The sequence below is a fragment of the Lasioglossum baleicum genome, chromosome 8 (genome assembly GCF_051020765.1).
Source record: "Lasioglossum baleicum chromosome 8, iyLasBale1, whole genome shotgun sequence".
NCBI classification, from domain to species: domain Eukaryota; kingdom Metazoa; phylum Arthropoda; class Insecta; order Hymenoptera; family Halictidae; genus Lasioglossum; species Lasioglossum baleicum.
In genome coordinates, this window is record NC_134936.1 from 4,122,328 (window position 1) to 4,148,913 (window position 26,586).

The window sequence follows — 26,586 nt, forward strand, 5'->3', positions numbered from 1 at the left end:
AACTCTCCAATTCAACTTCAATTTTTATTGTAATTGTAATTTTTATTATTTTTGTTGTGATTTTAATTGCAATGGTTATTTTTATTACACTTTTTATGTCAATTCCACAGGCGTTTCTCTAATAAAACTATTGATAGGTTTAACTCTAAACACGTTTTTGTCGAAATCTATTTTTACTTTTCCCTTCGTTTATTTTAATTAACATTTATGCACCTTTAAGATTTCTTAGGGACGTCTTAAAAACCTCCCGAATGTGCTACGAAAGTTTCCTGAACGGCTCTTAGACGTCAAACAGACGTCTTTAAGACGTACCGTTTTCTAACACAAAACGTTTAGGAGACGTTCAAAAGACGTTCGTATAATATTCGGGACATCTTTAAATCGTGTGAATGTCCAACTGCAAACATCTTAAAGACGTCTTAAAGACGTGATGTATTTGGTATGTAATTTAATACATTTGTATCCGGGGCGGCTGCAGATCAAAGTTTCTATCCTGTAGGATCAATGGTTCAGTATTTTGCAGCAATCTGCAGTACTTCTGCCTATTCTGTTCACGATTCGCTATTGAAGTTATCATCAACGTTTATACGTGACTATCTCAGTAAGATAACAACAATTCTGCCTTTCTCCTATAAATAATTATCCATTTCGTATGTAATCCAGTAGATTTGAACGAGGAGAGCTGAAGAAGAATGAAGGAGTCCTACGGAAATCTTTGCTGGTATTGAATCTCCTACTTAATATCATGCACAGACCCTTTTCAAGAAGAAAGTGAAATTATTCGTTAACTAATATGTTTACAACTTATAAAAATCAATACTTCTTTACTCAAAAATATATCGCTCTTCTCGATTTTATGCATTTATGGCACAACTGTGTAGGTGTAATTTAAAACAGTAAGACCATAAGAAAAATTTAAAAACACTGTTGTATCGTTGTCAACCTATTAAAGATATTAGGAGACAATATACGTTTCTATTTTGTTTCAGTTTGTTGCAATTCAGGCAGAAAATTTTTTTTACATAAAAATCCGCTGTCTAGTTATTAATATTTATAATGAATATAATATAATATAAATAAATATAAATTAATATAAAAATAATAATGTATAAAAATCCGACAGATTTTGATTTTTTTCTTTTTACTTAAAGTAATACAAGTTACTAGAGTAATTTTAATTTAAGAAACGCTAAACGTAGGTAATGTATACATGTGTGTCAGTGTCTTTGAAGATGTACATATGTAGATGCTCAGAATCAATATTCATACAATTATGAGGAATTACAGTCTAATTGCCAAACTTTCAGGAATATCATATTGGAGCATTACGAATTATGTTCATTAGTCTCGTGGATACAATTGCTCTAATATAATTAAGTCAATTAAAATTCTACACAGACAACAAAATTAACCAGATACAAGCGAACCTTCTGGAAACGTAAAACAGGAAACCCGATGACAGAGTCCGCTTTCACGAAGCTCGAATCGTTAATTAAAACAAAGTTTACTCACAGCCAAGGTGCAGCCTTTTGTCATCGCAAACAATGAGCATCCTAATAACAGTTCTGTTCCATGTGATAAAGGAAAATTTATTTGAACAAGAAACCTTCCAAAAAACTCAGATTTACGCAACTGCTATTAATGATACTGTGCTTTAGTGGATAGCTGACTGTAAAACTGAGGTCAAAGCTTGGTTTCACTTTTTCTTCTGAAAACAAAACGATATTTCATGTATATTTTTGTAACGTGTTCTCTTTTATACGTTGCGTAGGAAACTGACTGAAATAGTAAATCAATTTTTCAATTTCAACTTCAATTTCAATTGTAACTCTTCAATTTAAACTTCAACTCTTCAATTTGAATTTCAACTCCTTAATTTCATCTTCAACTCTTCAATTTCAACTTCAACTTCAACTCTTCAATTTTAACTTCAACTTCAACTCTGCAATTTCAAGTTTTCAATTTCAACTTTAATTTCTACTTCAACTCCTCAATTTCGAATCAACTCTTTAATTTCAATTTCAACTTCCACTTCAATTTCAACTCTTTAATTTCATCTTCAACTTCAGCTCTGTAATTTCAAGTTTTCAATTTCAACGTCAACTCCTCAATTACGACTTCAACTGTTTAATTTCAAACTCAATCTTAACTATTCAATTTCAAAAACTCTTCAATTGCAACTTCAATTTCAATTTCAATTTTAACTCTTCAATTTAAATTTTAACTGTTCAATTTCACTCTCAACTATTTAATTTCAATTTTAACTCTTTAAATTCATCTTCAACTCTTCAATTTACACTTCAACTTCAACTCTGTAATTTCAAGTTTTCGATTTCAACTTTTATTACAACTTCAACTCCTAAATTTCGATTTCAATTTAAGTTTTAACTCTTCAATTTCAATCTCAACTCTTTAATTTCAATTTCAACTCTTTAATTTCATCTTCAACTCTTCAATTGCAACTGCAACTTCAACTCTGCAATTTCAACTTCAATTTCAACTTCAACTCCTCGAATTCGACTTAAACTCTTTAATTTTAATTTCAACTTCAATTTTTATTGTAATTTGTAATTTTTATTATTTTTATTGTGATTTTAATCTGCTATTAATGATACTGTGCTTTAGTGGATAGCTGACTGTGAAACTGAGGTCAAAGCTTGGTTTCACTTTTTCTTCTGAAAACAAAACGATATTTCATGTATATTTTTGTAACGTGTTCTCTTTTATACGTTGCGCAGAAAACTGACTGAAATAGTAATATTGTTGAGTCTACAGGTTGTATCATATCTAAATATGGTATATGATAAGTAGACTGCAGATGTCATGCATTTATTACAAAAATGGGTAAGTACAATTTAAAACAGTGGAGGTATTAAATAGATTTAACGCCACCAGTGTATTAGTTTCACCTCAATAAGATAATTACAAGAAGTATGAATTTGTTATTTAGCTCCTGTGTCTTGCAATCAATGCAAACATTTTTTATTTTGCATAAGGATCCGCAGTCTAATGATAACATTAAATACTAATTGTAAAATACGTAATGTACAACGTATTATAAAAGAAGGTAAATACATAAAAGGCCAAAAATTAATGCGTAAACCACCGCTAACTAAACAACATAAAGAAGCTCGTTTAAAATTTTCTGAGAAGTATGTTCATTGGAAGGAAAAATGGCGGAAAGTTATCTTTAGTGATGAGAAAAGATTTACGTTAGATAGACCGGATGGCTGCCGTTGTTATCTCCATGATTTGCGTAAAGAACAAAAAATTTTATGCAGTCGACAATTCGGTGGTGGTGAAGTAGTGGTGTGGACGGGAATTGGATACCATGGAAACACGGAAATGAAGTTTATAAGTGGAAAAATGGATAGTGCAAACTACATTAGTTTAATCGACGAACAATTGAAGAAACATGCTGAAAAAATTGCGGGCATAAGCTTTATTTATCAGCAAGATAATGCAAGTGTTCATATCGCGAAGATTGTAAAAGAATATTTTACCCGGGAAAATATTGAAATTATGGAGTGGGGCCACCCAGGTCTCCAGATTTAAATATTATAGAAAATTGCTGGGCCCGTTTAGCCAAATCGGTATTATGCCGGCGGAAGACAATTTCGAACCCTCGACGAATTAAAAACCTGTATTGAACGAAAATGGGTATCGTTAAGCAGAACCGTGGTTAAGAAATTATATAAATCTATGCCGAAACGTTTATTCCAAGTTATACAAACAAAAGGCGGAGTTACAAAATATTAAGCCATTATTCTTTTATACACATACTTTATTTTTCAGTTATTTTAACACATTACCGACCGGTGATTATTGCATAATTTTGGAAAATCTATGGTACACGGCTAAACACTTTTTAATGGAACCTTGAATAGCAACAGCAATTTTCATTGTGAACTAACAAGTCACCCTCAATAACGTCATCTAATAGTTTTATTTAAGATCGCAATGTAAAAGAAAATTTCTATGCTTTCTTTTGGCACGGCACAATTATTGAAAATCCTATAAATAGGCTTTCCGTAGGTAAAGTGTTAAAAAATGTCTGCTATCTTTCTGACGCACCGATTTTTCGTTTAATGTTGCATATTCTCCAATAAAATTGTTTCTTCTCGTAATAAATGCATAGAACGATATTGAAATAATTTGTTATACTTATTACCCACTATCCAGGTCACAAACAATGTAATATACTACTTGAAAAGCTAAAAAACCTTTTACCTGTATAATGAGCTATCGTTTTGTCGGGGAGTGTACAATCCGCTGTTTAGTTATCATGCATTATTAAAATTATTTGAGTATCGCGTCACATACGCATATTAAAGGAACATTCTCGCAGCTCCCATATCTTCCTTCAAATGTTCTACTTAAATGGAAAATTGATTAAAGATATACACAATATAATGTCGTTAAAAGCGGAATGAAATTCGCCTTGAAACATAGCGAAATCACTTTCAAGGGGAACATGTTTAAAAATGGAACAAGACGTTTAGGAGAATCTTTCCTTAGCGTGACGTTAACTTCCAAGGCAAAACATAGTAAAAACAGTGACCAACAAGAAACGAGTCTCTTCCAGTGAAACGAACTTCACCTGAGATAGTTTCTCGAGTTAACAGGGCATGCAACCAGAGAACTTGTTTATTGTTCTATATTCGGTGCTCCGAGTCTTGTGTAAATTAATTGTTCCATTTATATTCAAGGAGAAGTGAAATGATAAAGTGCAGACTTCAAGATGACGTGTAACTACTTATTTCGAATTTGTTCGAATTAACCCATCCCACAGCTCATAACCACATGACGTATTTTTATATAAAATCCTGGAAGAGTTGTTAGAAAGAGGAGATCGACAGAAAATTTCTTCTGTTAATAATCCGAATAAGTTAAAAATAATATGACAGAGCAGTTTTAAAAGCAAAAGTTTTCACTTTTTGTGGTAAATTTTAGGTGTTCGACTTTTATAACAAGTCAATTTGTAATTTTATTAAAGTTTTGAACCGATATTTAAGATATCACTCCATTGTACATACAAGAACATTTTTTATTAGCGAACTGCAATAAATCAACCAATCCGCATCAACCAACCGCATCAACCAATTTCGATAAAACTTTCACAGTGCATATAATTGACACAGATTTACAAAACGAATTTTTTAAAATTTTTATATTCAATCAGGCCCACATAAAAAAGTTGTTAATGTAACTTTTAGTATTTTCTCTATAATTCCGACCAATTGAAATTTTTTAGAAAATATCTTTTCCCGTTATGTAGTAAACTAATTGCTCCAACTTCTCAAAAAAGTTCAAATCGTATAGTTCAATATTAAAAAAGTTCTCATCGTTTTTGGAGTGTCCAAATATTAATGGGAGTCACTGTATGTTTCAGACAAAATTTTATCAGTAATAGGTGAGCTACATGTTCGCATATTCTTGAATCTCAAAATATGTTTTTCATATAAATAGATTATTATATATAATTATATTTCATTCGCCTCGTTCTCGAGATTATGGATATAGTCCCCCTTTCGCCTCCAGGATTAACAGCGAAAAAGAAAATTAACACGCCTGAGCGTGCATGCGAAATTACGCAAAACTTAAATATAAATAAATCATGTAAATCTGTAATTTTATAAAACTTTCGTGACGATATTTCAGATATCATTCCAATGTAAATATAAGAACATTTCGTATTAACAAAAATGAGTTCTTTGCAGATCTCTTCTTTAGAAAAATGGAAACAGCTTCGTCAAATTTTCAACATCTATTTCACTTTAGTGTACATATTCAACTTCTAGTAATACTATAGAAAATACTATATAGTTTGTTGTTTAACGAAATGTTTCAGAAATAAAAACACATTTATCACTCTTACTGTTTAAATAAATAGGTACCAGGTCATTCAGAAAGTTCGTAGCCTAACAATGAAATGACATGAAATAATGAGTCAAAATATATTTATTCTTCAGTATATTCTCCCTTAAGCTCAATACATCTTTTCCAGCGATTTTCTAATTGATTTACCCCATGTCAGAAATGATTTTCCTCGAGACCTCTAAAATACTCATCTACGGCTGCTATAACTTCTTCATTGCATGAAAAACGCCTGCCATATAGAAATTTTCTAAGCTTTGGGAACAAGTGGAAGTCAGAGGGGGCCAGGTCTGGTGAACATGGTGGATGCTGCAACAATTCATCGCGTAACTCCTTCAATTTGGCCATTGCAAGAACACCTTTGTGAGCCGATGCATTGTCCTGATGAAAAATGACATTTCGCTTCGCCAAGCCAGGTCTTTTCTCCCGAATTTGTGCATCCAGTTGATCCAAAAAGTTTGAGTAATACTCTCCTGTTATTGTTTTCCTATTTTGATGGTAATCAATTAACAAAATTCCTTTTGCATCCCAAAAAACGGATGCCATGACATTCTTTATCGATTTTGACCACTTTGGCTGCTTTAGAGCTGAACAACCGGGCTCAGTCAACTCTGCGGTTTGTTGTCGCAATGCAGGATCATAGTGGTAAACCCAAGTCTCTTCCATGATTACAAATCGACTCACGAAGTCAATTTTAGTTTTTTGCAAACGATCCAAATGTTAAATATTCCGTTTTGTCGATCATAACGAATTAATATAAATTAGTTTATGTTATCGGCGCACAGGTTCGATCCAAAATCAAGACAAAGCAATTTTGCAATTTAAAAGATTTTTCTCAACGTTTCGATCCAAGTATGGATCACCTTCAAGAGAATTTTGCGTCTAAACTTTCATTATGTGTGTAATTTTCGCCATCCATGATAAATATTCCGTTTTGTCGATCGTAACGAATTAATAGAAATTAGTTTATGTTATCGGCGCACAGTTCGATCCTTTAAATTGCAAAATTGCTTTGTCTTGATTTTGGATCGAACCTGTGCGCCGATAACATAAACTAATTTCGATCCAAATATTGTTGAGAACATTTCACGCAAATGCGTTTTGATCCGAATTTAACGAATGCGGCACCCTTCTTGCCAATCGCTTTCTCATACCTAATTCATTAGTTAAGATCTCATGAACTGATCCAGTTGAGATGCCTGTGGCCTCAGCTAAATCATGCACAGTTAATCGGCGATCTTCCAAAACCAAATCATGGACGTGATCAATCATTCCTGAAGTGGTTGCAGTTCTTGGACGTACTGAACGTGGATCATCATTAATGTCTGTATGACCATGTTTAAATACAGCAACCCATTTTTCTACCACTGCACATGAAGGAGCACTGTCCCCTAACACATTCACCTTATCATAAAAAATTTCCTTTTGTGACTGCACGATTTTTCAAGTTTTCCATTTTTCTAACCAAAGCAAACACGTCCACTTTAATCAGCTGCCTGAAGCAAGCTATTTGACAGGTCGATTTGGAGTGAAACAACGATATGTTTTTACTGCTACCAATATCATCTATGTGTCAGGCTACGAACTTTCTGAATTACAATTATAAGGATTCTTTCTATTAGTATTATTAAGAAGTATTCGTACGTCCCTTAAAATAGAATAACTTTTTAATAATTGTACCGAACGAACTGATTTTTTATAATCAATTAGAATCATTGGTTTACAAAATGATATGCAAAAAAGATTTTACAAAAATTATAATTTTCAAGATTACATGTAAAAATAAAAAATGCATTTTTTAAAACTTTTTTATTTGGACCTTTAATGAAATTTAAAATATATGTTTTGCCTGATGAAAATTTCATCGAAATCGGTTGACGCAGGAGAACACGACACGCATCGAAAGATGTACGATTCTATGGATTTTAGACAGAAACTGATCAAAACTTGTGGAAAACTACGATTTTCACCATTTTTAACCGCTTGTAGCTCGTGTGTATATCAATCGATTTCGATGAACTCTTCAGCATGTATGTAACTACTATACATAGATCTACACAACAAATATTTTAAATTTGCTTTAAGGGCCCAAATAAAAAAGTTTTAAAAAATGCCTTTGTAAATTATAATTATTTGGAAAATCTTTTTCGCTTATCATTTCGTAAACCAATGCTTCTAATTGATTATAAAAAATCAGATCGTTAGTTACAGTTATAAAAAAGTTGTTCTGTTTTAAATGGCGTACGAATACTTTTTACACTCACTGTATATGCAGACTGACAAATGTGACCGTATGTTTCAATGTAATTGTCTACCACACTACACTGTAGCTGTGCGGGCTTACTCATTGAATGGAAGGCATTGGTTGACCTTGGCTAACCTTGACAAATGTATGTCATTGCCTTCACCGTTTACAAAGCACAGTGCCACGTAATCAAATTTACACAACTCCAATTTCGGCTGTAGAAGTTCAGAAACTGAAAGTGAATACTAATCGCGATGCAAGATAGTCATCGGTAGATTGCACATGTTCATGCAATTGTATTCAAGTGTGACTATGAAAGGTAATACGAATGTATTTGTTTACATATTTATAAAGATATAAAGTCCAATATACATAGATATATCAAAATATACATATACTTCAATATCAAAGTATTAAGCTTGTTCATAGAGAAAATGAATTTGTTTAATTTTAAATTTTGTACATTATTTTGTAACTTTTTAAGTGCAGTCCTTAATATATGAATCAATTGTTTTACATTTAGGAAGGTTTATATCAGATGAATTATGACCAGGGCCCATAACAGTTATAACCAAAAAGAAAAAAAGTTATAAAATAACAAGTCTTTCATCGACTAAAATCGTATTGGTTACAAATAAGGGTTATAAGTAACCGAAAATTTTTTCTCTTGTTGGTAAATGATATCGATGAGAGAAGTTCATTTCGGTCACTCATAATAGTTGTCGCTGAGAGAAATTTATTTCGATCGCTCATAACAGTTATTGATGAAGGAAATTTGTAATAGTTATTATTAAATAGTACAACTTTCAAATGGTAGACAATCAATTATTTCATAAATTTGTTATTCGTAAAATTAATTGCTACAATCCAAATTGAATGTGACATACAAACAGATTTTGTGTTGTTCTTATGGTCTGTTGATTCGTCTTGTTGAACGAAACCTTCTCAATGAATTTCACAGGCTTGCTCCATCCGAAAAAGAGTAGAGAACTCAATAAATAAGCAAACAAAATGAATTTTCTCATCAATAATTATTATGAACAAGTCAAAAGAAATTCGATCATCGATAACTGTTATCAGTGACCGAAATGAACTTCCCTCATCGATAACTGCTTTGAGCAATCGAAACAGTTTTCCTTCATCGATAACAGTTATCGAGGAGGATCCAATTATTTGGACACTAATAAATGTTATTTGTAACCAAAAAGTATAAAAATTGATATTTTTTAATTATTTTGTTCTTCGAATTTTTTTTCTTTATATTTTGTGCACATTATCCTAAATTTCAATAATAATCAGCTTTTTATTCATGATTTTTATCGTAGAAAATTTTATAATAACTGTTATTTATTTGTCCCTCCAATTCAGCATGCATTTTTTCCAGCATTAAAGACCAGTACAATTGAAGAAACTGGTGAAGAATCCAGTAACGCGAATAAAGTTTCTTTAATACATAGTATACAGCAAACTTGTAGTGTATCAAAAATAACATTTGTGTAACTTACGATTATTAATAAATTGATAGCCATGTGGCGTGAGTCACTCTCTCACAAAAAAGTGGTATCACAATTCAGTGCAATAATGGCACTTCATTATTCGTTGCGTTACTGTCTGTTTACTATTGAAAAAAATATGGATTTCATTTTAAGTTATAATGACATAATTACTATTATTTCGCTTCATGTGGTTACAATAAACTTACATTGTGTATTTAATTTTTTGTACGATATTACACGGAAGTCCAATTTCTACAACATTACGAAAAGGGACTTAATTCACTTGTCAACTGAGGGGCTCAATTGGCGCACACAACATTTGTATTTTGCAGAGAGATCCGCAGTCTACTCATTATTGTACTTACAATAAGTAACTTAAGTACTTAAGTACTTGTAACTTACCTCGTAAACGATTGATGGCCGCAGTTTATGTCCGTAGGTTTGCATCATAAAGTCGAGAAAATTTATTCGCAGTGTAACGACTCGGAAAATTCCAGAAACATTTTCCATGCAGGTGGCCGCATTCTACAACTGTTATCATAATATTTCCCCGTGAATGCATAATATAAATATTGAAATGGGGAAAGGGAAATCGCGAAATCGTTTTCAAGAATTCCGCTTGGTATCCACAATCGCGAATCCGCGCGCAAAATATTCGTGCAAATCGCATTCACCGACGAACTTGGCAGCGCGACGAAAAAAAATTCACAACTGGGAGGATCGTTGAATGCACTGGACGAAGTAACAGATCCAGTAAAATGTACGAAATCCAGTGTCGAGATGTATTTCTGGCCATGTTGCAAAGGTTAACACAAAATAGTAGTTTTAATCCAAGAAATGTACAATCTCCAACAATTCTATTGGGTTGGAAGGAAAGTTCGGAGCATTTTTAAATTAAGAATCGAAGATAAAATTAAGGTATTTATTCATATGTTTATTCAATGACACGAGAATTTACCTCGAAGTTTCAAATTATGAATCGAAGATAAAATTAAGGTATTTATTCGTATGTTTATTCAATGACACGAGAAGTAACCTCGAAAATGGCAAAAAGTAATAGAACAGAATGTCTGTTCTAATCTAGGAATAAATAGCTGAATTTTAGCTTTCAATTTTAATTTACAAACGCTAAGAACTTTCTTTCCAACCCAATTAACCCATTTTAATATGAAGAGCTTTCGAAAATTATTTTAAGCTTTTTTATTGTTTATTCTTTCTTTCACTATATCTGATCTGCAATTTAGTCAACATATTTGGAGGCAAAATATACAAATATAATTTGAGCCTCAAGAGTATTTATTCCATCTATTTTCCCTCGCTTTCTGTAACTTAATGAAATGATAGAAGACTACAGTTGGGGTCATGATTTTTAATTTCACATTTCAAATTACAAAATTGTCTGCAACTATGCACAATAAAAAAAAAAATTCAAGTGAATGCTATCGAGTTTAATCAGAGGTATTACAATAACAAAAAATCAATAATACTTTAAGGGCCCAAATAAAAAAGTTTTAAGAAATGCCTTTTTTATTTTTGCATGTAACCGTGTAAATTATCATTTTTGGAAAATCTTTTCTACATATCATTTCATAAACCAATGCTTCTAATTGATAAAAAATCAGGTCGTTTGGTACAATTATAATAAAGTTATTTGCATAACTTCATAGCATAAATGCATAAAGATCCGCAGTCTAGATGCAACTTTTTATCCGTCGACGCTATCATTATACTTTCTGCAGCAAAAATGTAGCTGGCAACTGTACCTTTCCAACGGCATATATTTTTTGCTTAAGTCTCATCCTATGAAATTTTATAGCTGAAAAACAAAACGTGTCCCAACGTCCACGACGCATTTTGTGCTATTAAAAATACATTCATCGAGAACAATGTTTTATTATTCTCTCTTATAGCAATCATGAGAAAGATCAACTGTTAATTTGTCAAAATACATTCACGATAAATTTAGGGGAATTGTGAAACGGTATGATTTTTGTTGCAGACTTTGCGAGGAGGCCTAACGGACGTTGAGATGACTCGAGGAAGAAGATCATCTCTCGCGTTAGGAGCATGCATAGGTAAGAATACAGTACGATACAATATTTACCGATTGATTTGCATAATTCATTGAATCGCAAATGCATAATGTATATCCGTGAACACCTCGGTGGTTGAAGTTACCAAGTGGTACCATAAATAGGTGACGCGACGTAGGAAATGAACCGGTAACTCGATTCACTCAATTTTTATTGTAATGAATTCTATTGTTCCATTGGGATAAACACGTGAATTTTTTGTCGAAATCAAAGAACTTTCGATAGACATGAGATAGAGCGATGATTTTTTCTTTAAATTAAAGCTGAAATATTGCAGAAGCTGGAGAACGTAGAGAGATTAAGGTCTGGACGTTTTTTAACCTTGAAAATCTGTGTTAAACTTGCAGAATTTCAAGAAAGTTGTGGTTTATCCAATACAACGTACAATAGATTTTTTCTTGACATGCGACACATCAGTTCCCGTAGATTTTCTCACGCTGATTTCAAATCTGGTCGTAAAATTTGTCTGCCGCCTAAGAATTTTACAAAAAATTTATTTTTGTGAAAAAACTAATGAAATCATTTTTCGTTGAAATGATTTGATAACCCATATATATATATATATATATATATATATATATATTTTATATATATTTATTTCGAAAGTGGCCTAAGTCCATTCAAGTTTAAATTGAGATATTTAAGAATTTTCGTTTCAATGAAATTAAAAATACGCGTATAGGATACCAATGTATCACACTCCTTAAGTGTACCTAAGGTAGTTATATTTACAATTCCTATTAAAATAATAGCAATTATTAAGTGAATAGTATGTGTCTTCTTACCAAGAATGGACTTTTGTTTCATTTCATTTAAAATGAAGCTATTACCGTTCCGGCACTTCCTGATAACATTATAATAATCTTGGGGGACAAACAGTAAATTATTTTTTTTCAATGACATTTCTACGACGCCAAAATCTCTGTCATTTGGTAAAAACGAATGTCCTGATACTAAGAATTTATGGTCTATCAAACAACTGACAAATGGTCTTAGGCCACTTTCAAAATAAAAATTTGTATCATCCTATTAACCAGCTAATTTCCTCTTTACAAGATCTTTGTGATTTGAAATATATTAGTTACAATTTGCTTCAGAATGAAAAGATAACGTAGAAATGTAAATATTAAAATTGCTAGCTTGATTTTTCTCGAAAATGGACTCAGGCCACTTTCAAAATAAACGGCTCGTATACAGGGTGGTCAATTTATCTTGAGACAGTCAATTATTACGGAAACCAGCAGGAATATGAAAAAATGTTTTACATATATAAAATATTCTTCATATGACGGGGCACATTTAACGGCGCTATGCACATTTTTCCATAATGGCCCTTTGAGGGTCAGATGAAGGGCAACTTCATTTTTTCAAACGGAAATCCATATTTTTTATTTCATATTCTTATTTTACATAGAAAAATAATATTATTTCGTATAAAACATTTTTTTCTAGCGTGCACGGTTGTGGCGAATATCCCAATATTTGTAATGACAAAAAATACTGAGTTTGATCTGAAGTCATAAAAATCTAGTAAGCGGTGACAGGAACACGTGTGTAGTACATTGATCATCGTAGGTGGCGTTGTTGCCGCCTACTAGATGAAGATTCACAATACATGTTGTATGCCATTATGCAAGCTTTGCAACATTTATCATGGTATCGTTAAAAAATGGTAAGTTCAGGGAAAAAATGTTTTATACGAAATATTTTTCGATGTAGAATAAGAATGTAAAATAAAAAATATGGATTTCCATTTGAAAAAATGAAGTCGCCCTTCATCTGATCCTTAAAGGGCCATTATAGAAAAATGTGCATAGCGTCATTAAATGTGCCCCTTCATATGAAGAATATTTTATACAAAACATTTTTTCATATTCCTGCTGGTTTCCGTAATAATTGACTGTCTCAAGATAAATAGACCACCCTGTACACTGTACATATGCTTATACTCGGCCCACGGGCCGCATGTGGCCCGCCATGTTAAATTGTGCAGCCCTCCAGGCAATTTTATATTTATATTGAAACTTTTGTTTCTTGCTGTATGTATACAAAAAATATTAAATAAATGAAGTGTCATTGTTGTAATGCGCAAGTGCGACTACGAACTCCAGTTCTATATTTGATATTTTTGATATAATTGAGTTACAGTGCAACAATGAAAAGATACAAATTTTTGCGTCCACATGAAAAATTAATTCTTGCAATACTTATATTACATCCGAGAGATATTCCAACTTAAGATATTTTGCACAACGAGTTGTAAGTTTTAACTGCTTTTGGATCCGCATATGTTTGTGAAACATTTTTTTCGAAGATGAAATTTACAAAGAGTTCATCACGTGCTTCATTAACTGATGCCAATTTAGAGAACCAGCTAACAAAAGATGTGCAACGTCGAACATAAATATAGATTTACTAAAATTAAGTGAAAGAAAGGATAAACAAATATCTCATTAATTAAGTCTCGAGAGTTAATTATATCGAATCATAGTATAACAATAAAGTTTTATTCATTTTGTATTTGTATTACATTTTTTAAAAGCATGTTTACCTAAAGTGCGGCCCGCAGTAACGTTATGCGTCCTCAAAGTGGCCCGTGAAACCATTTGGATTGGCCAGGCCTGGCTTAAACTTAAAATACCAACAGTGAAATATAAAAAATTATAGGGGCCTCCTTTATTACTGCCCAATTTAAATGTGGCCTCTAATGGTAAAATGGTTCCCTACCTCTGTTATACACACACACACACATTGTATTCTCATATATGGAACACCTAAATTACTTGTAACTTCTTTGGTATATGAAGAAATGGTTGAAACGAAAGTTGTATGACTTCAAGAGCGTATTACCCAGACAGTGTAACAATTGGTTTTTTCTATTTTGCTTCTTTATCGAGATATGAAAGTCACCTAGAGTTTCTTTACTGGAAGGATAAATTTTAATCTCATTTTCTATGGAAGATCTGCTTCTCGCAATTAAATGCAGAGTAAATGAAATCGTTTAAACACGTTTTTAACGTTGTGTAAAACAACGTTAAACGTTTCGCAGAGATGAGCAAAATGATAAAAGCAATTTTCTGTATTCAACAGAAATAGTACACTATGTAATAATATTTACATGATGGAGCACGCATCCTTCATGCTTCAAATGCCGGAGACTAGTGCCTCCTACGATTCCAACGTTTACACATTCCCCTTACACCGTGTGCATAGAACAAAATATGTTGATAAAATTAGAGTTTTGAATGCCTATCATCAAATATTAGAAAAGGATGAAGGTGCATCTCATTCGGCAAGAGATGGAAAGTCTATGATTACTATAATTAGGGATAATGAATCAAAGCTTAGAATTTTGGAATAAAAGCAACACTTGTATCGCAGGCGATTCTGAAGTAGTAAATAGTAATAAATTAAATTCAGTCGTGATGGAGGGATAAGTGCTACAATGGAAGAAACTGATATGCAATGAACTAAACAGATCGTGAATGGAAAATGTTCTAATCATTCACTAGCTAAAAAATGTATTAAATTGTTCATTCCTTATGGTCATTTTTACATGATTTGTCGCTGCATATTCGACAAATAATGTGGCTCCAACAGAATGGTTGTCCTGCACATTACGAAAGAATAACAAGAAATGCATTAAATCAAATATTTCCGAATCGTTGGATAGGACGAAGTGATCCCATTCATTTTCCGACAAGATCACCTGATTTAACATCCCCCGACTTTTTCATATGGGTTTACTTGAAGAATAAAGTATACGCTGAGGCTCCAATTGCTGATACGAAAGACCGTATCATCAATTAATGCGATAATGTACCGCCAGTTTTATTACATGATGTAAAACAATCATTACTTTCTAAATTCAGAAAGTGTCGCGATGTAAATGGTAGCCACACATTGAACCTTTTCTGTGAATGAAATCATTACAACATTATTGTAATGACGCGTTCGCCGCGTTTCACTCATGTTCAACCGAACCCGAGACCTGCGATCTGTGATCCGTAGTCCATAAGATATTTAGTTAATAAATCATTATATGCTTAGTTACTATCCGTAGTACTCATTTGAAATTCGTAAGCACCTTGGACAGCCGATTGAGTTGGTACACTCTACCTAGCTCCGAGTGTTACAAAATAAATCGCAAAATTCAGAGCTTCAGAGCCAATGATAGACAGTTTAAAAGGAATGGTGGATAAACAATAAACAATAAAAGAATCACGAAACAAGAGGTCGCGAATTTAGTTGCCAACCTAATATTTTAGTATCGGATTGTAACTAGAAAGGAACTAGAATCTTACTAGATTTTGGGTCGAAACATGGGTTTGCGCGCCTCGACTTTTTGGGCTGGGTGAGGACTCATTCTATGTATAGGAAGGTTAAATACAGCGCGCTCTGCTATTGATTTAACGAGATTATGTTTATATCTAATAATATGAGTGCCCAAAGTAGAGAGGAATTGGAGAAAAACAACCGCAGATTTCAATGCATTTTTCTGTCTCAAAGAGACTTTTTTGACTGATGTGGTGACCAGAGCGCGCCGCGATGAACTTTCCTCTATCAAATGAACCTTTGTGCAGCTCAAAATATGCTCGTATAAGGACAAAAAGTCGATGCGCGTGATTTCATTCACATAGCAGAGATTTCCCCATATTACGTTCATGAAGACAGAGGTCCTCTCTGATGCAGAACCAGTCTAGAGCCAATTTTAGTTCAGTTAGTTTAGACGAGATGGCGCCTAATCAGGAGGACTGTCAATCAGTGCTGCGATATTGTGCAACATTTCACCGCTGCACTGCTGTCAACGTGAAATCATAGCAAAACTGACACAGACGAGGTAGATATTCTCATCGGTGGCACTAATATTAGTGCGACCTGCCCTGTATAACGGCATTCGCGACGAGCTGAATAGAATATGGAAATAGCAAGCAACTCCATCTCGTGTTCATTAGGCAGTTGCGTGTTTATCAATGTTACCAAACTTTCTTTCTGCACAGAGGTTGATGACATTGATAAATACCCCAAAATCTGAGGGTATAGTTCCCCCTTAAATAGCCAACGGGAACTAAATTTTACGAGAATACTCGTCATGCCACTAAATACTGCCGTTTCTCCATGACGAGTGCCCTCGTCAATCACAGCTAACTGGTCGAGGAAGTTTAATCTTGAGTTCCAGAGGTTTTTACAGGTGAGCGGAATTGAATGAAGTAAATCTTTGTATTATAGTGGTTTTCTGGTTATCGAGGTTCTACTGTACAGGCTGTATAAAAAGTAATGGTCATCCGTCCTAGAGGTGAATCTACACCTCTGGATCGGTGGACATTTGTAAGAGAAACTTGCCGCAAAATTGTTTATAACAAAGAAAATTGTTGTTAAAGTTCTTTTTTACATCAACGCCTTCTACTCATCGAAAAGAGAGAATGTTTCAAAGGATCCATATGTCGCAAACAAATAGTTACTGATATATTAGCTGTTACAGTTTTTGCAAAATTTGATTGTGTGGAATTATACATATAGACAAAAGCCTACTACACAGTCCACACGTCCGTGTCGATGAGACAGAACATGATCGTGTGCGTGCCTATTCTGTCTCATCGACACGGACGTGTGGACTGTGTATAGTAGGCTTTTGTCTATACGTATAATTCCACACAATCAAATTTTGCAAAAACTTTAACAGCTAATATATCAATAACAATAATATTTGTTTGCGATATATGGTTCCTTTCAAACATTTTCTCTTTTCGATGAGTAGAAGGCGTAGATGTAAAAAAAAAACTTTAACAACAATTTCTTTGTTATAAACAATTTTGCGGCAAGTTTCTCTTACAAATGTCCACCGATCCAGAGGTGTAGATTCACCCCTAGGACGGATGACCATTACTTTTTATACACCCTGTACGTGTTTTGTGATATAATTGCAACTCCGATTTTCTCAGTACGATTATCCGAGAACCCAATTATCGGAATAGAGAAGCTTGGCTTCCTCTTAGTCGAAGTAATCGGCGTTCTATTGCAAATTAAACTACGAGAGAGAATGTCGCCATAGCTTTCACGTGGATGCAACTGTATGATATACATACGTATGTGAGTTTCCGTCTGTAAGAGAGCATTGAAGTCTCCGTTGCATCCTGTTCCATCGCGATACGTACCGTGTTACAAAGATTACCAATCGAGGAGAACGCACGAACTGTGCAGGCACGAAGTACTGTTAGGATTGCTGCACCGTTCTCTACTGTAACCTAACCGTAACATTTGTCTTGACAATAGTTTATAGCTGCCCTAAACTCTATACTACTTCGCAGTCACGAGATTCCTATTGCGGCTCTGATAAAAAACGTAATAACTTTTTCCCGTGTTTTACTTCACGATCTGACAATATATCCTACGAACGTCTTCCGAACGTCTCCTGAACGTTTTGCATTAGAAAACGGTACGTATTAAAGATGTCTGTTTGACGTCTAAAAGACGTTCATGAGACATTCGTGGGACATTCGGGAAATCTTTCAGGCGTCCCGAAGATGTCTTAAAGGTGCATAAATGTTAATTAAAATAAAATAAGGGAAGAGTAAAAATAGATTTCGACAAAAACGAGTTCAAAGTTAAACCAATAAATAGCTTTATTGGAGAACGAATGTGGAATTGGCATAAAAAGTTGTAATAAAACTAACAATTGCAATTAAGATCACAATGAAAAATTGAAACTGGAATTGAAATTGAAATTGGAATTGGAATTGGAATTGGAATTGACATTGAAATTGAAATTGAAGCAAAAATACTATGTAGGGGAGAGTCGTGCAGTACCGACCGCTCTATGTTTTCTTGTTATTAGGTGGACTAGAATCGGTAAAAATTAAGGAATTTGTAACACAAAGGAAACTTAATAAAAGGTCAGAAATTAATTTTGTGAAATTTAATAATTAGTATTCATTATTTGTTAGAATAAAGGTAGTATTCGAATTTGAAGGAAACAAAGAATTGTCGTCCAGTACCGACCATTACGTATTTAGTAGATTTTTCAGTCTAAATCATTAATAATGTTAAAAAAAGACATTTAGATGTTAGAATACGCATTTGTATTCAAATTTTATTTATACGAATAATAAAATAATTATATATTTTTATATGTTATGTCATTTTTTTGTTTAGTTTTTACATCTTTCCTTATTTCCTTTCCGTAATTTAGTTTCAGCTTTTCTTTTTCTGCTTCTTTGGCTTTTTCGTTTCTTGCAGCTTTTCTTTTCTCCGCATTTATCTTTTTTTCTTCAGCCAGGTTCTTTTTTTTCTGAACTTCATTTATAAAATCGGTCAAAGTTAAGATTTCGGATTGTTGCGTCCGTTGTCTTCTCTTTTTTGTTTGCAACTCTAATGTGTCGTTTCTAGGAGAGATTGATTTCACTGTTTCCATGAAATTTGAAGTTACACCAGGTAAAGAAGTTAATGAAAAATTATCGTTAATATATTTAAAATTTAAAGTGAGCGGTGATGATGGTTTTTTCTGCTTTGGAATTTCGGACATTTTTCTGTGGGAAAAGGTAGAAGAAAGATTAAATAAACATCTTCACTCTCTCTAACTTCATTTTAAATGCTAACAGATTGAACTTACAGATAAGAAAAGTTTGGCTTATACTGGTCGACGGTGGATTGGTCGGTTCTGCACGACAGTTGGATGGTCGGTACTGGACGACAAACATGGGGAAACATTTTAGGTTATGGTGTATACATAATATACAAAGAAAATTCCAAAACAGGACCCGTTAATTATACTTAATAGATTAGATATAATATACATAATTCAACAAAGTCGTTTACTTATCTGAGAAACAAATTATCAGATCTAGAAAACAACTCTTAACACTCGAAATATCAACGCTCACGCTAAATGTGTCAGAACTGCGAAAACAATCGAATGAACAATGTAGCAACGAAACACATTACCCACAATAGTTATATTCATTTGTTTTCTTAAAGGAAGTGTAGCCATTTGACCTGGAAAAGTCATAAACTAATTTTGGTCGGTACAGTACGCCGGTCGGTACTGTACGCCGGTCGGTACTGCACGACTCTCCCCTATAACTCGAACAAATAATACGAATGCTAATACTTCTAGATTATGGGTATATAAAAACCACACTGTTTATGGTCTAAAGACGTCTTTTTAGAACGTAAGACTTTCAGACCTAAAATATACGGAAAATGAACATCTTTAAGACGTCGCACAGTGGGGTATTTGGCCTGAAAAAGTGTAAAAGACTATTGTAGCGTTATTTATAGGCTCAAGGTTATAATATTATATATCGTTGGATTCGCCTTAAGATCAGCTAGAACATTATGAAATCCAAAATACATTTTAGTATTTGAAAAAACAAATTTACCTCAATTGTTTGAAAAAAAAAAATTTTTTTAACTTTTATATATTGAAATTTGTAGACGACTGAATACGGTTCCTCTTTTGTTCGAAACATTTTTTCCTCAGATTATCGAGAACCCCTGAAAAAGCGAGGCGATAGTGGAATATTTGCACTATTGTAACTTGAAAAGTATTTAAGAAAAAAGTATTTTATTATAGCGTTTTGGAAAGCTCTGAAAAAAAGCTAGAAGAATATGCAATAAAAAATAGGGTTTTCTATTTAAGAAATTGAAGATGACCTTCGCGTGATTTTCAAACGACTGCCCAAGGTCAAATCAATGACGCCATTTTATGGCCCCCACGAAACCATACAACTTTTGTCAGAAACATTTTTTAACCAAAATGCTTAATTTCGAAGATATACGTCTGTTTCACTTTGAATGACTCACCCGGTATATATGTATATTATAAGAACATTTTAAAATTATTACCATTAATTTTCATCCGAAAACACCAGAAATTTCTACCTCAGATAATATTTCTTCTTCATTTGAGGCCAAGCGTAGCCGAACATGCAGTCGTACGCGAAACGCTGCTAAACGCTTAATACTAAATTAGCTATAAAATTTGAATCCGGACATATCCGGAATCAAACTTTGTTGGCTTATAATCACAAATCTTTACCGATTGTAATGACACCAAAAAGAGCACTCAATAAAGCTTTATACTATAACAAAATTGTCAATAAAGTTTTGTCATTTTTAAAAAGCTTACAGAATGATTGGTAATATTCAAATATTAATAACTATACTAATTTAGATGATAACACAAAATAAAATCTATGCGAAAGTGCTCTGTATACCTACCCGAACAACTTTTGTAATACAAAAATTTACAGAATTTTCCTTCAAACACTTGAAAATCGCCAATGAACAGACGCTGTCTTAGAGACTGTTTAAGAACGCCAAGCGCGCCTTAAAATCTCGCGACTTTTTCGATGAAGTTTACTACTTCACGGGTGTACAAATAGAAAAAATAATATTGCAGCCTTATTCTTCAGACCTTTAACTACAACGAACAACAAAAATTTTATGCCATACGCAAAAATTGAGAAATCGAATTTTTTCCACTTTTTCGGGCCAAATATCCCACTGTGCGTCGTGTGCTATCTGGGTTATATCTTTTTTCTAATAAAAGGAGAAAGAAGTATTGTCTCTTGAAATGAAAACTCTTAAAAATTATTTTTGCTTATCTATTAAAGATAGCAAAAAATGCTGTCCAGGCTTAGGGCATTTCACCTTACACGTGGCACGGAACGTGTTAACATAATAGGATGCGTCTAAACTTCTGATACACAGTGTACACATTCTGGTTGTAAGGAAAGAACAGCGGTGTTTTTCGAACCATTGCGCATTTAAAGTTCTTTCGCTTCGGCAAGAGTCGGCGTTCAAATTCGTGATATCGAGAATGAAAGTTTCCGGTATTCGTTCAGCCTGCCAGAATCGAAATTGAAAGTTTCTTTCGATCTTGCCTTGCCGACCGAATCCGTATTATTATCGGATGATTCGTTCCGAACTGGTAACTTCGTGGAGAACTCAAAACGATGATCCGATCAATTGAGGAATTAGAAAGCGGAATTCTTTCCTGGATATACATAGTGTATGTAGTTCAATGCTCGCATTAAAGCGGTTCTGAAACTGTTTCACACTTTACGCAATAGTACAGGGAAATTTCTAATTCCATGTTGTGCACAATTTAACAGAATATGCATGCTTATTACTATAATTGTCTCTCTGCGCTATTCAATTTTCAATTTAATCATCTCAAAGAATTCGCTACGGAACTTACTAATGCAATTATGTAAACTCATAATAATACCGAATTGTACGAATCCGTGTAACATGTTTCTAAGCCAAGCAATCATACACCATACACCCACTTGCTATTCAATATGTGCGAACCTAGTAACAGACACGTTGCTAATTGCTTAAAGTTTTAATTATTCGTCGCTAATTACGAGCTTTGTTAACATATTCATAGTGTTTATGAATAGGCGGATTTGATGCATTCATGTTTTAAATAAGTTTTAAATAAACAGGAAAAACACATTACGAATATTTACGGACATCAATCTACTCTTTTCAACTTGATACAGTTAAACCTCGATAACTCGAACCACTTTGAGAGGTTAGGACACAGTAATATTTAAAATAAATCGAACATTTTTTTGTATCAATTAGTAATTTCAAGTCTTGAGAACAGAATACAAAAGGTTTTACATGGATTTCAGGCTTCAATACAAATTATCTTTAGTAAACCGCGTTTTTCTCAGAGTTGCGTTTTTCAGAACGGTGTACAAAATATCTTGAGTTCCACCTTAGTGTAATTACATTAAAATTCTACAGTTATCTTCATTATAATATCTATTAGGCATTGAGTATCGATTTTTTAATCATTTTTTACCATTTTTACCATTATTTTGTTAAATATAAATAAAAAACTAACAAATTTTCTTCCGAAATTCAGTAATTTTTAAAATATCTGCCATTTTGTTAATTTTTACAAAAATTGAAATGTGGGATCGATAATGCGTAGAGAATATATCACAGTTTATGACATTATTGGGATTTTTGATATATAATAGTTAATTTGTTTTGTAGGAATCCAGTTGGCCATCTGGAAGAAAAGATATTCCGAGCAAAGACAAGCATTTTTTTTATAGTTCATAATATAGTATACAAAATCTTATATTAATCGATCATTTACTTTTTTCTGTATTGTTGTTTAAAAATCTTATATTTTCTCCACTTGTTACTGTGTCCTAACCCCTTGAGTCGAAGACAAGACGAAAAAAAATTTTGTTTCCTTCCGCTGCACTTTAACAACCTCTATAAATCGAAATAAAACTTTCTTTAACTTGAATTATTTTCCACAAGCGTGGAATCTAAACAAGCAAAAACAACAGTAAATGTTTTACGAAGTTTCGTAGAAACATGTACATAATGATGTTGAAGAAAGTGTATTCTCTGCTTCGGTTACCGTTGAAAATTCCATTGATCAATACTACACGGGGCAAGTCCGTACTGTATGGATAACTATAAAACTATACAATATATTTAATGCAATAAGAAGCATTTTATAGCAGGCTTGTTAATCATTCTTTTCTTGCCCCGTAGCACTTGAAACAAGATTCGAAAGCATTTTTAACTCTAAGAGACGGACTTGCCCCATTTTCGGGGCAAGTGCATCCTAGTTGACACTTTGTACAATATCCTATCAAAATGATAATTTTCAAGCAAAATTAGAATCCTATATAATACTAATTCATCAGTAATAACAGTGGCAAGAGTTTGATACCAAGAACGTTAAGTTTTTACATACCAGACTGAAAATACATCAATTTAAAGTTTATTTAAAGTTTAAAGTACAACTTTGCAAAAACTAGGGCGGACTTACCCCACTCCACCTTAACAGTATTTTTAAATTTTGCTAATGGTTTTACTTTTTTATATTACACCGACTTATTTTTGTTATAACTGCATAAAATCCACTGTCTACCGATCAACAATCTGATAATTCGTTAACGCAGAGTAAAATCACAGATTTCTTTAATACGTAATAGTAATGAGGGGATCGTAATAAGGAAGAGAGGAGGAGAAAGGAAGGAGCGTTTCGTCCTAGGCCCGCTAGAGGACTCATCAGTAAGGCTATCTAGCGGGCCCTGCCTTAGACGGTTGGAATGTCGGAAGGCGGTTGAGGACTGTATATATACAAATCACTGAGGAACCGAGTACTTGCGGGAAAGGTCTTTCGACTCCTGTCCCTCTCGTGGCGCATGTAGGAAGTTGCCGCTACAGTAATATGTATGAACCTAGTGGATTACATTTACTACAGGGTGTCCCAAGACCCCTTCGACTCCGGGAAATGGGAGGTTCCTTAGGTCATTTGAAGCAACATTTTCCTTTGCACCAATGTCAGCCGGGGCTTTGTTTAGGAGTTATTAACGAAAAACACGGACCAATCAGAGCGCGACCTAGACGCGCGATGGCACGTTCAGCCCGGCGCGCCGGGAGACGAGCGCGGTGTAACGCCGCGATGCCGCAACGAACAAGAGTTTCTTGAGATTATGTGAATCTTCCCCGATTTGGATGAGCTTTGGATATGTTGTCAAGACCATGATTCTGAACAACATTTCCCTTTACAGTTTTTGTCGGCCGGCTTTAGTTTACGCGATAAGTAACTTGTAATTGTAAATCGATCGATGTACTATCTGAACTATCTCCTCTCCGATTTCGATGAGCTTTGGATATGTTGTCAAGACCATGATTCTGAACAACATTTCCCTTTACAGTTTTTGTCGGCCGGCTTTAGTTTACGCGATAAGTAACTTGTAATTGTAAATCGATCGATGTACTATCTGAACTATCTCCTCTCCGATTTCGATGAGCTTTGGATATGTTGTCAAGACCATGATTCTGAACAACATTACCCTTTACAGTTTTTGTCGGTCGGAAGAACTTTACTTGTCAATTCATATGGGTGGATCTCTTTACCCGACTTACGGCAACTTTACACGAACGAGGGAAAAAGCAGAAACTGATTGTATTAAAACCTCACTTATTCAGCCGTAAATCCATTTGCTGCTTCGAAATGTGTGTCACTGGGTCACTCGGTGACGAACTGCACAGATGTCTTCAGGTATACGACAGTACCGAAAGCTAAGGGACGTACGGCCAGGTCGACGAACTGCACAGCCGGTGGTAAAAGGCCTAAGGGATGCGCGGTCAAGTCGACGATCCAGAATTTCACTTTCACTTTCGAATCGATAAATAATTCGTATGTTTATTTCACACAGATGCCTTGAAATTTTTCCACACTCACAATCACTGTTCACATTTGTCAACACATAGTTATGCACTAATAATAATTGCCATATCCCTTGTCCTGCTGCACAAATCACAACAATCAGGTAATGCAATCACTAGACTGCGGATTTCATGCATTTGTAGCAAACATGAGTAGGTGCATTTTAAGACACTAGAGAGATTAAAGTAATGTCAGAACACCAATGTATTATTTTCAACTTCTTAAAATGATCACAGTAAGAATCAAATATCTGTCTGGCTCCTGTCCCTTGTAATAGCGGCAGCCAACTTTCATTTTACATAAAGATCCGCAGTCTAGTGATTAGATTAAATAATCGTTTAATTAGTTTAAGCAATTATTATTAGTGCATAACTATGTGTTGACAAATGTGAACAGTGATTGTGAGTGTGGAAAAATTTCAAGGCATCTGTGTGAAATAAACATACGAATTATTTATCGATTCGAAAGTGAAAGTGAAATTCTGGATCGTCGACTTGACCGCGCATCCCTTAGGCCTTTTACCACCGGCTGTGTAGTTCGTCGACCTGGCCGTACGTCCCTTAGCTTTCGGTACTGTCGTATACCTGAAGATATCTGTGCAGTTCGTCACCGAGTGACCCAGTGACACACATTTCGAAGCAGCAAATGGATTTACGGCTGAATAAGTGAGGTTTTAATACAATCAGTTTCTGCTTTTTCCCTCGTTCGGGTAAAGTTGCCGTAAGTCGGGTAAAGAGATCCACCCATATGAATTGACAAGTAAAGTTCTTCCGACCGACAAAAACTGTAAAGGGTAATGTTGTTCAGAATCATGGTCTTGACAACATATCCAAAGCTCATCGAAATCGGAGAGGAGATAGTTCAGATAGTACATCGATCGATTTACAATTACAAGTTACTTATCGCGTAAACTAAAGCCGGCCGACAAAAACTGTAAAGGGAAATGTTGTTCAGAATCATGGTCTTGACAACATATCCAAAGCTCATCCAAATCGGGGAAGATTCACATAATCTCAAGAAACTCTTGTTCGTTGCGGCATCGCGGCGTTACACCGCGCTCGTCTCCCGGCGCGCCGGGCTGAACGTGCCATCGCGCGTCTAGGTCGCGCTCTGATTGGTCCGTGTTTTTCGTTAATAACTCCTAAACAAAGCCCCGGCTGACATTGGTGCAAAGGAAAATGTTGCTTCAAATGACCTAAGGAACCTCCCATTTCCCGGAGTCGAAGGGGTCTTGGGACACCCTGTATATGTATGTATACAGGGTGAGTCACCTAACGCTTGCACCTCAAATATCTTTGTTGTTTCTAAAGATACATAAAATATGGTAAGGACAAAGTTGAATGGTACAATGGGGCTGACACGATGCCAAAACAAAATTTTGGTTTTATGCCATTTTTTAGAGATATCAAGGTCACCTTCATGTTTTTAAATGGAATGAGGTATTTTTTAATGCATCAATCAATGCAGCTGCACATTCATTATAAAAAAGTACTAACCTATGTATGTCGAAAAGCTAATAGTTCAGGAGATATTTCAATTTAAATAACTCTAAAATACCATTACTGTCGTGTACTAAGATGTTACACACGTAAACACTAACGTCTTACAATTAGTAGTAGGTAGTACTTTTTTATAACGAATGTGCAGCTGCATCGA

General features: G+C 34.1%; 1 protein-coding gene across 5 annotated transcripts in view; it reads left to right on the forward strand.

Annotated features, from left to right (window-relative positions):
- Positions 1–26,586, forward strand: part of LOC143211668 (uncharacterized) — a 267,501-nt gene that overhangs the window by 165,272 nt on the left and 75,643 nt on the right. For all 5 annotated transcript variants that reach the window (XM_076429526.1, XM_076429523.1, XM_076429522.1 and 2 more), the window contains exon 4: positions 11,618–11,693. In XM_076429526.1, the coding sequence (XP_076285641.1) occupies positions 11,618–11,693 (76 nt within the window). The remainder of the gene's footprint in view (positions 1–11,617; positions 11,694–26,586) is intronic.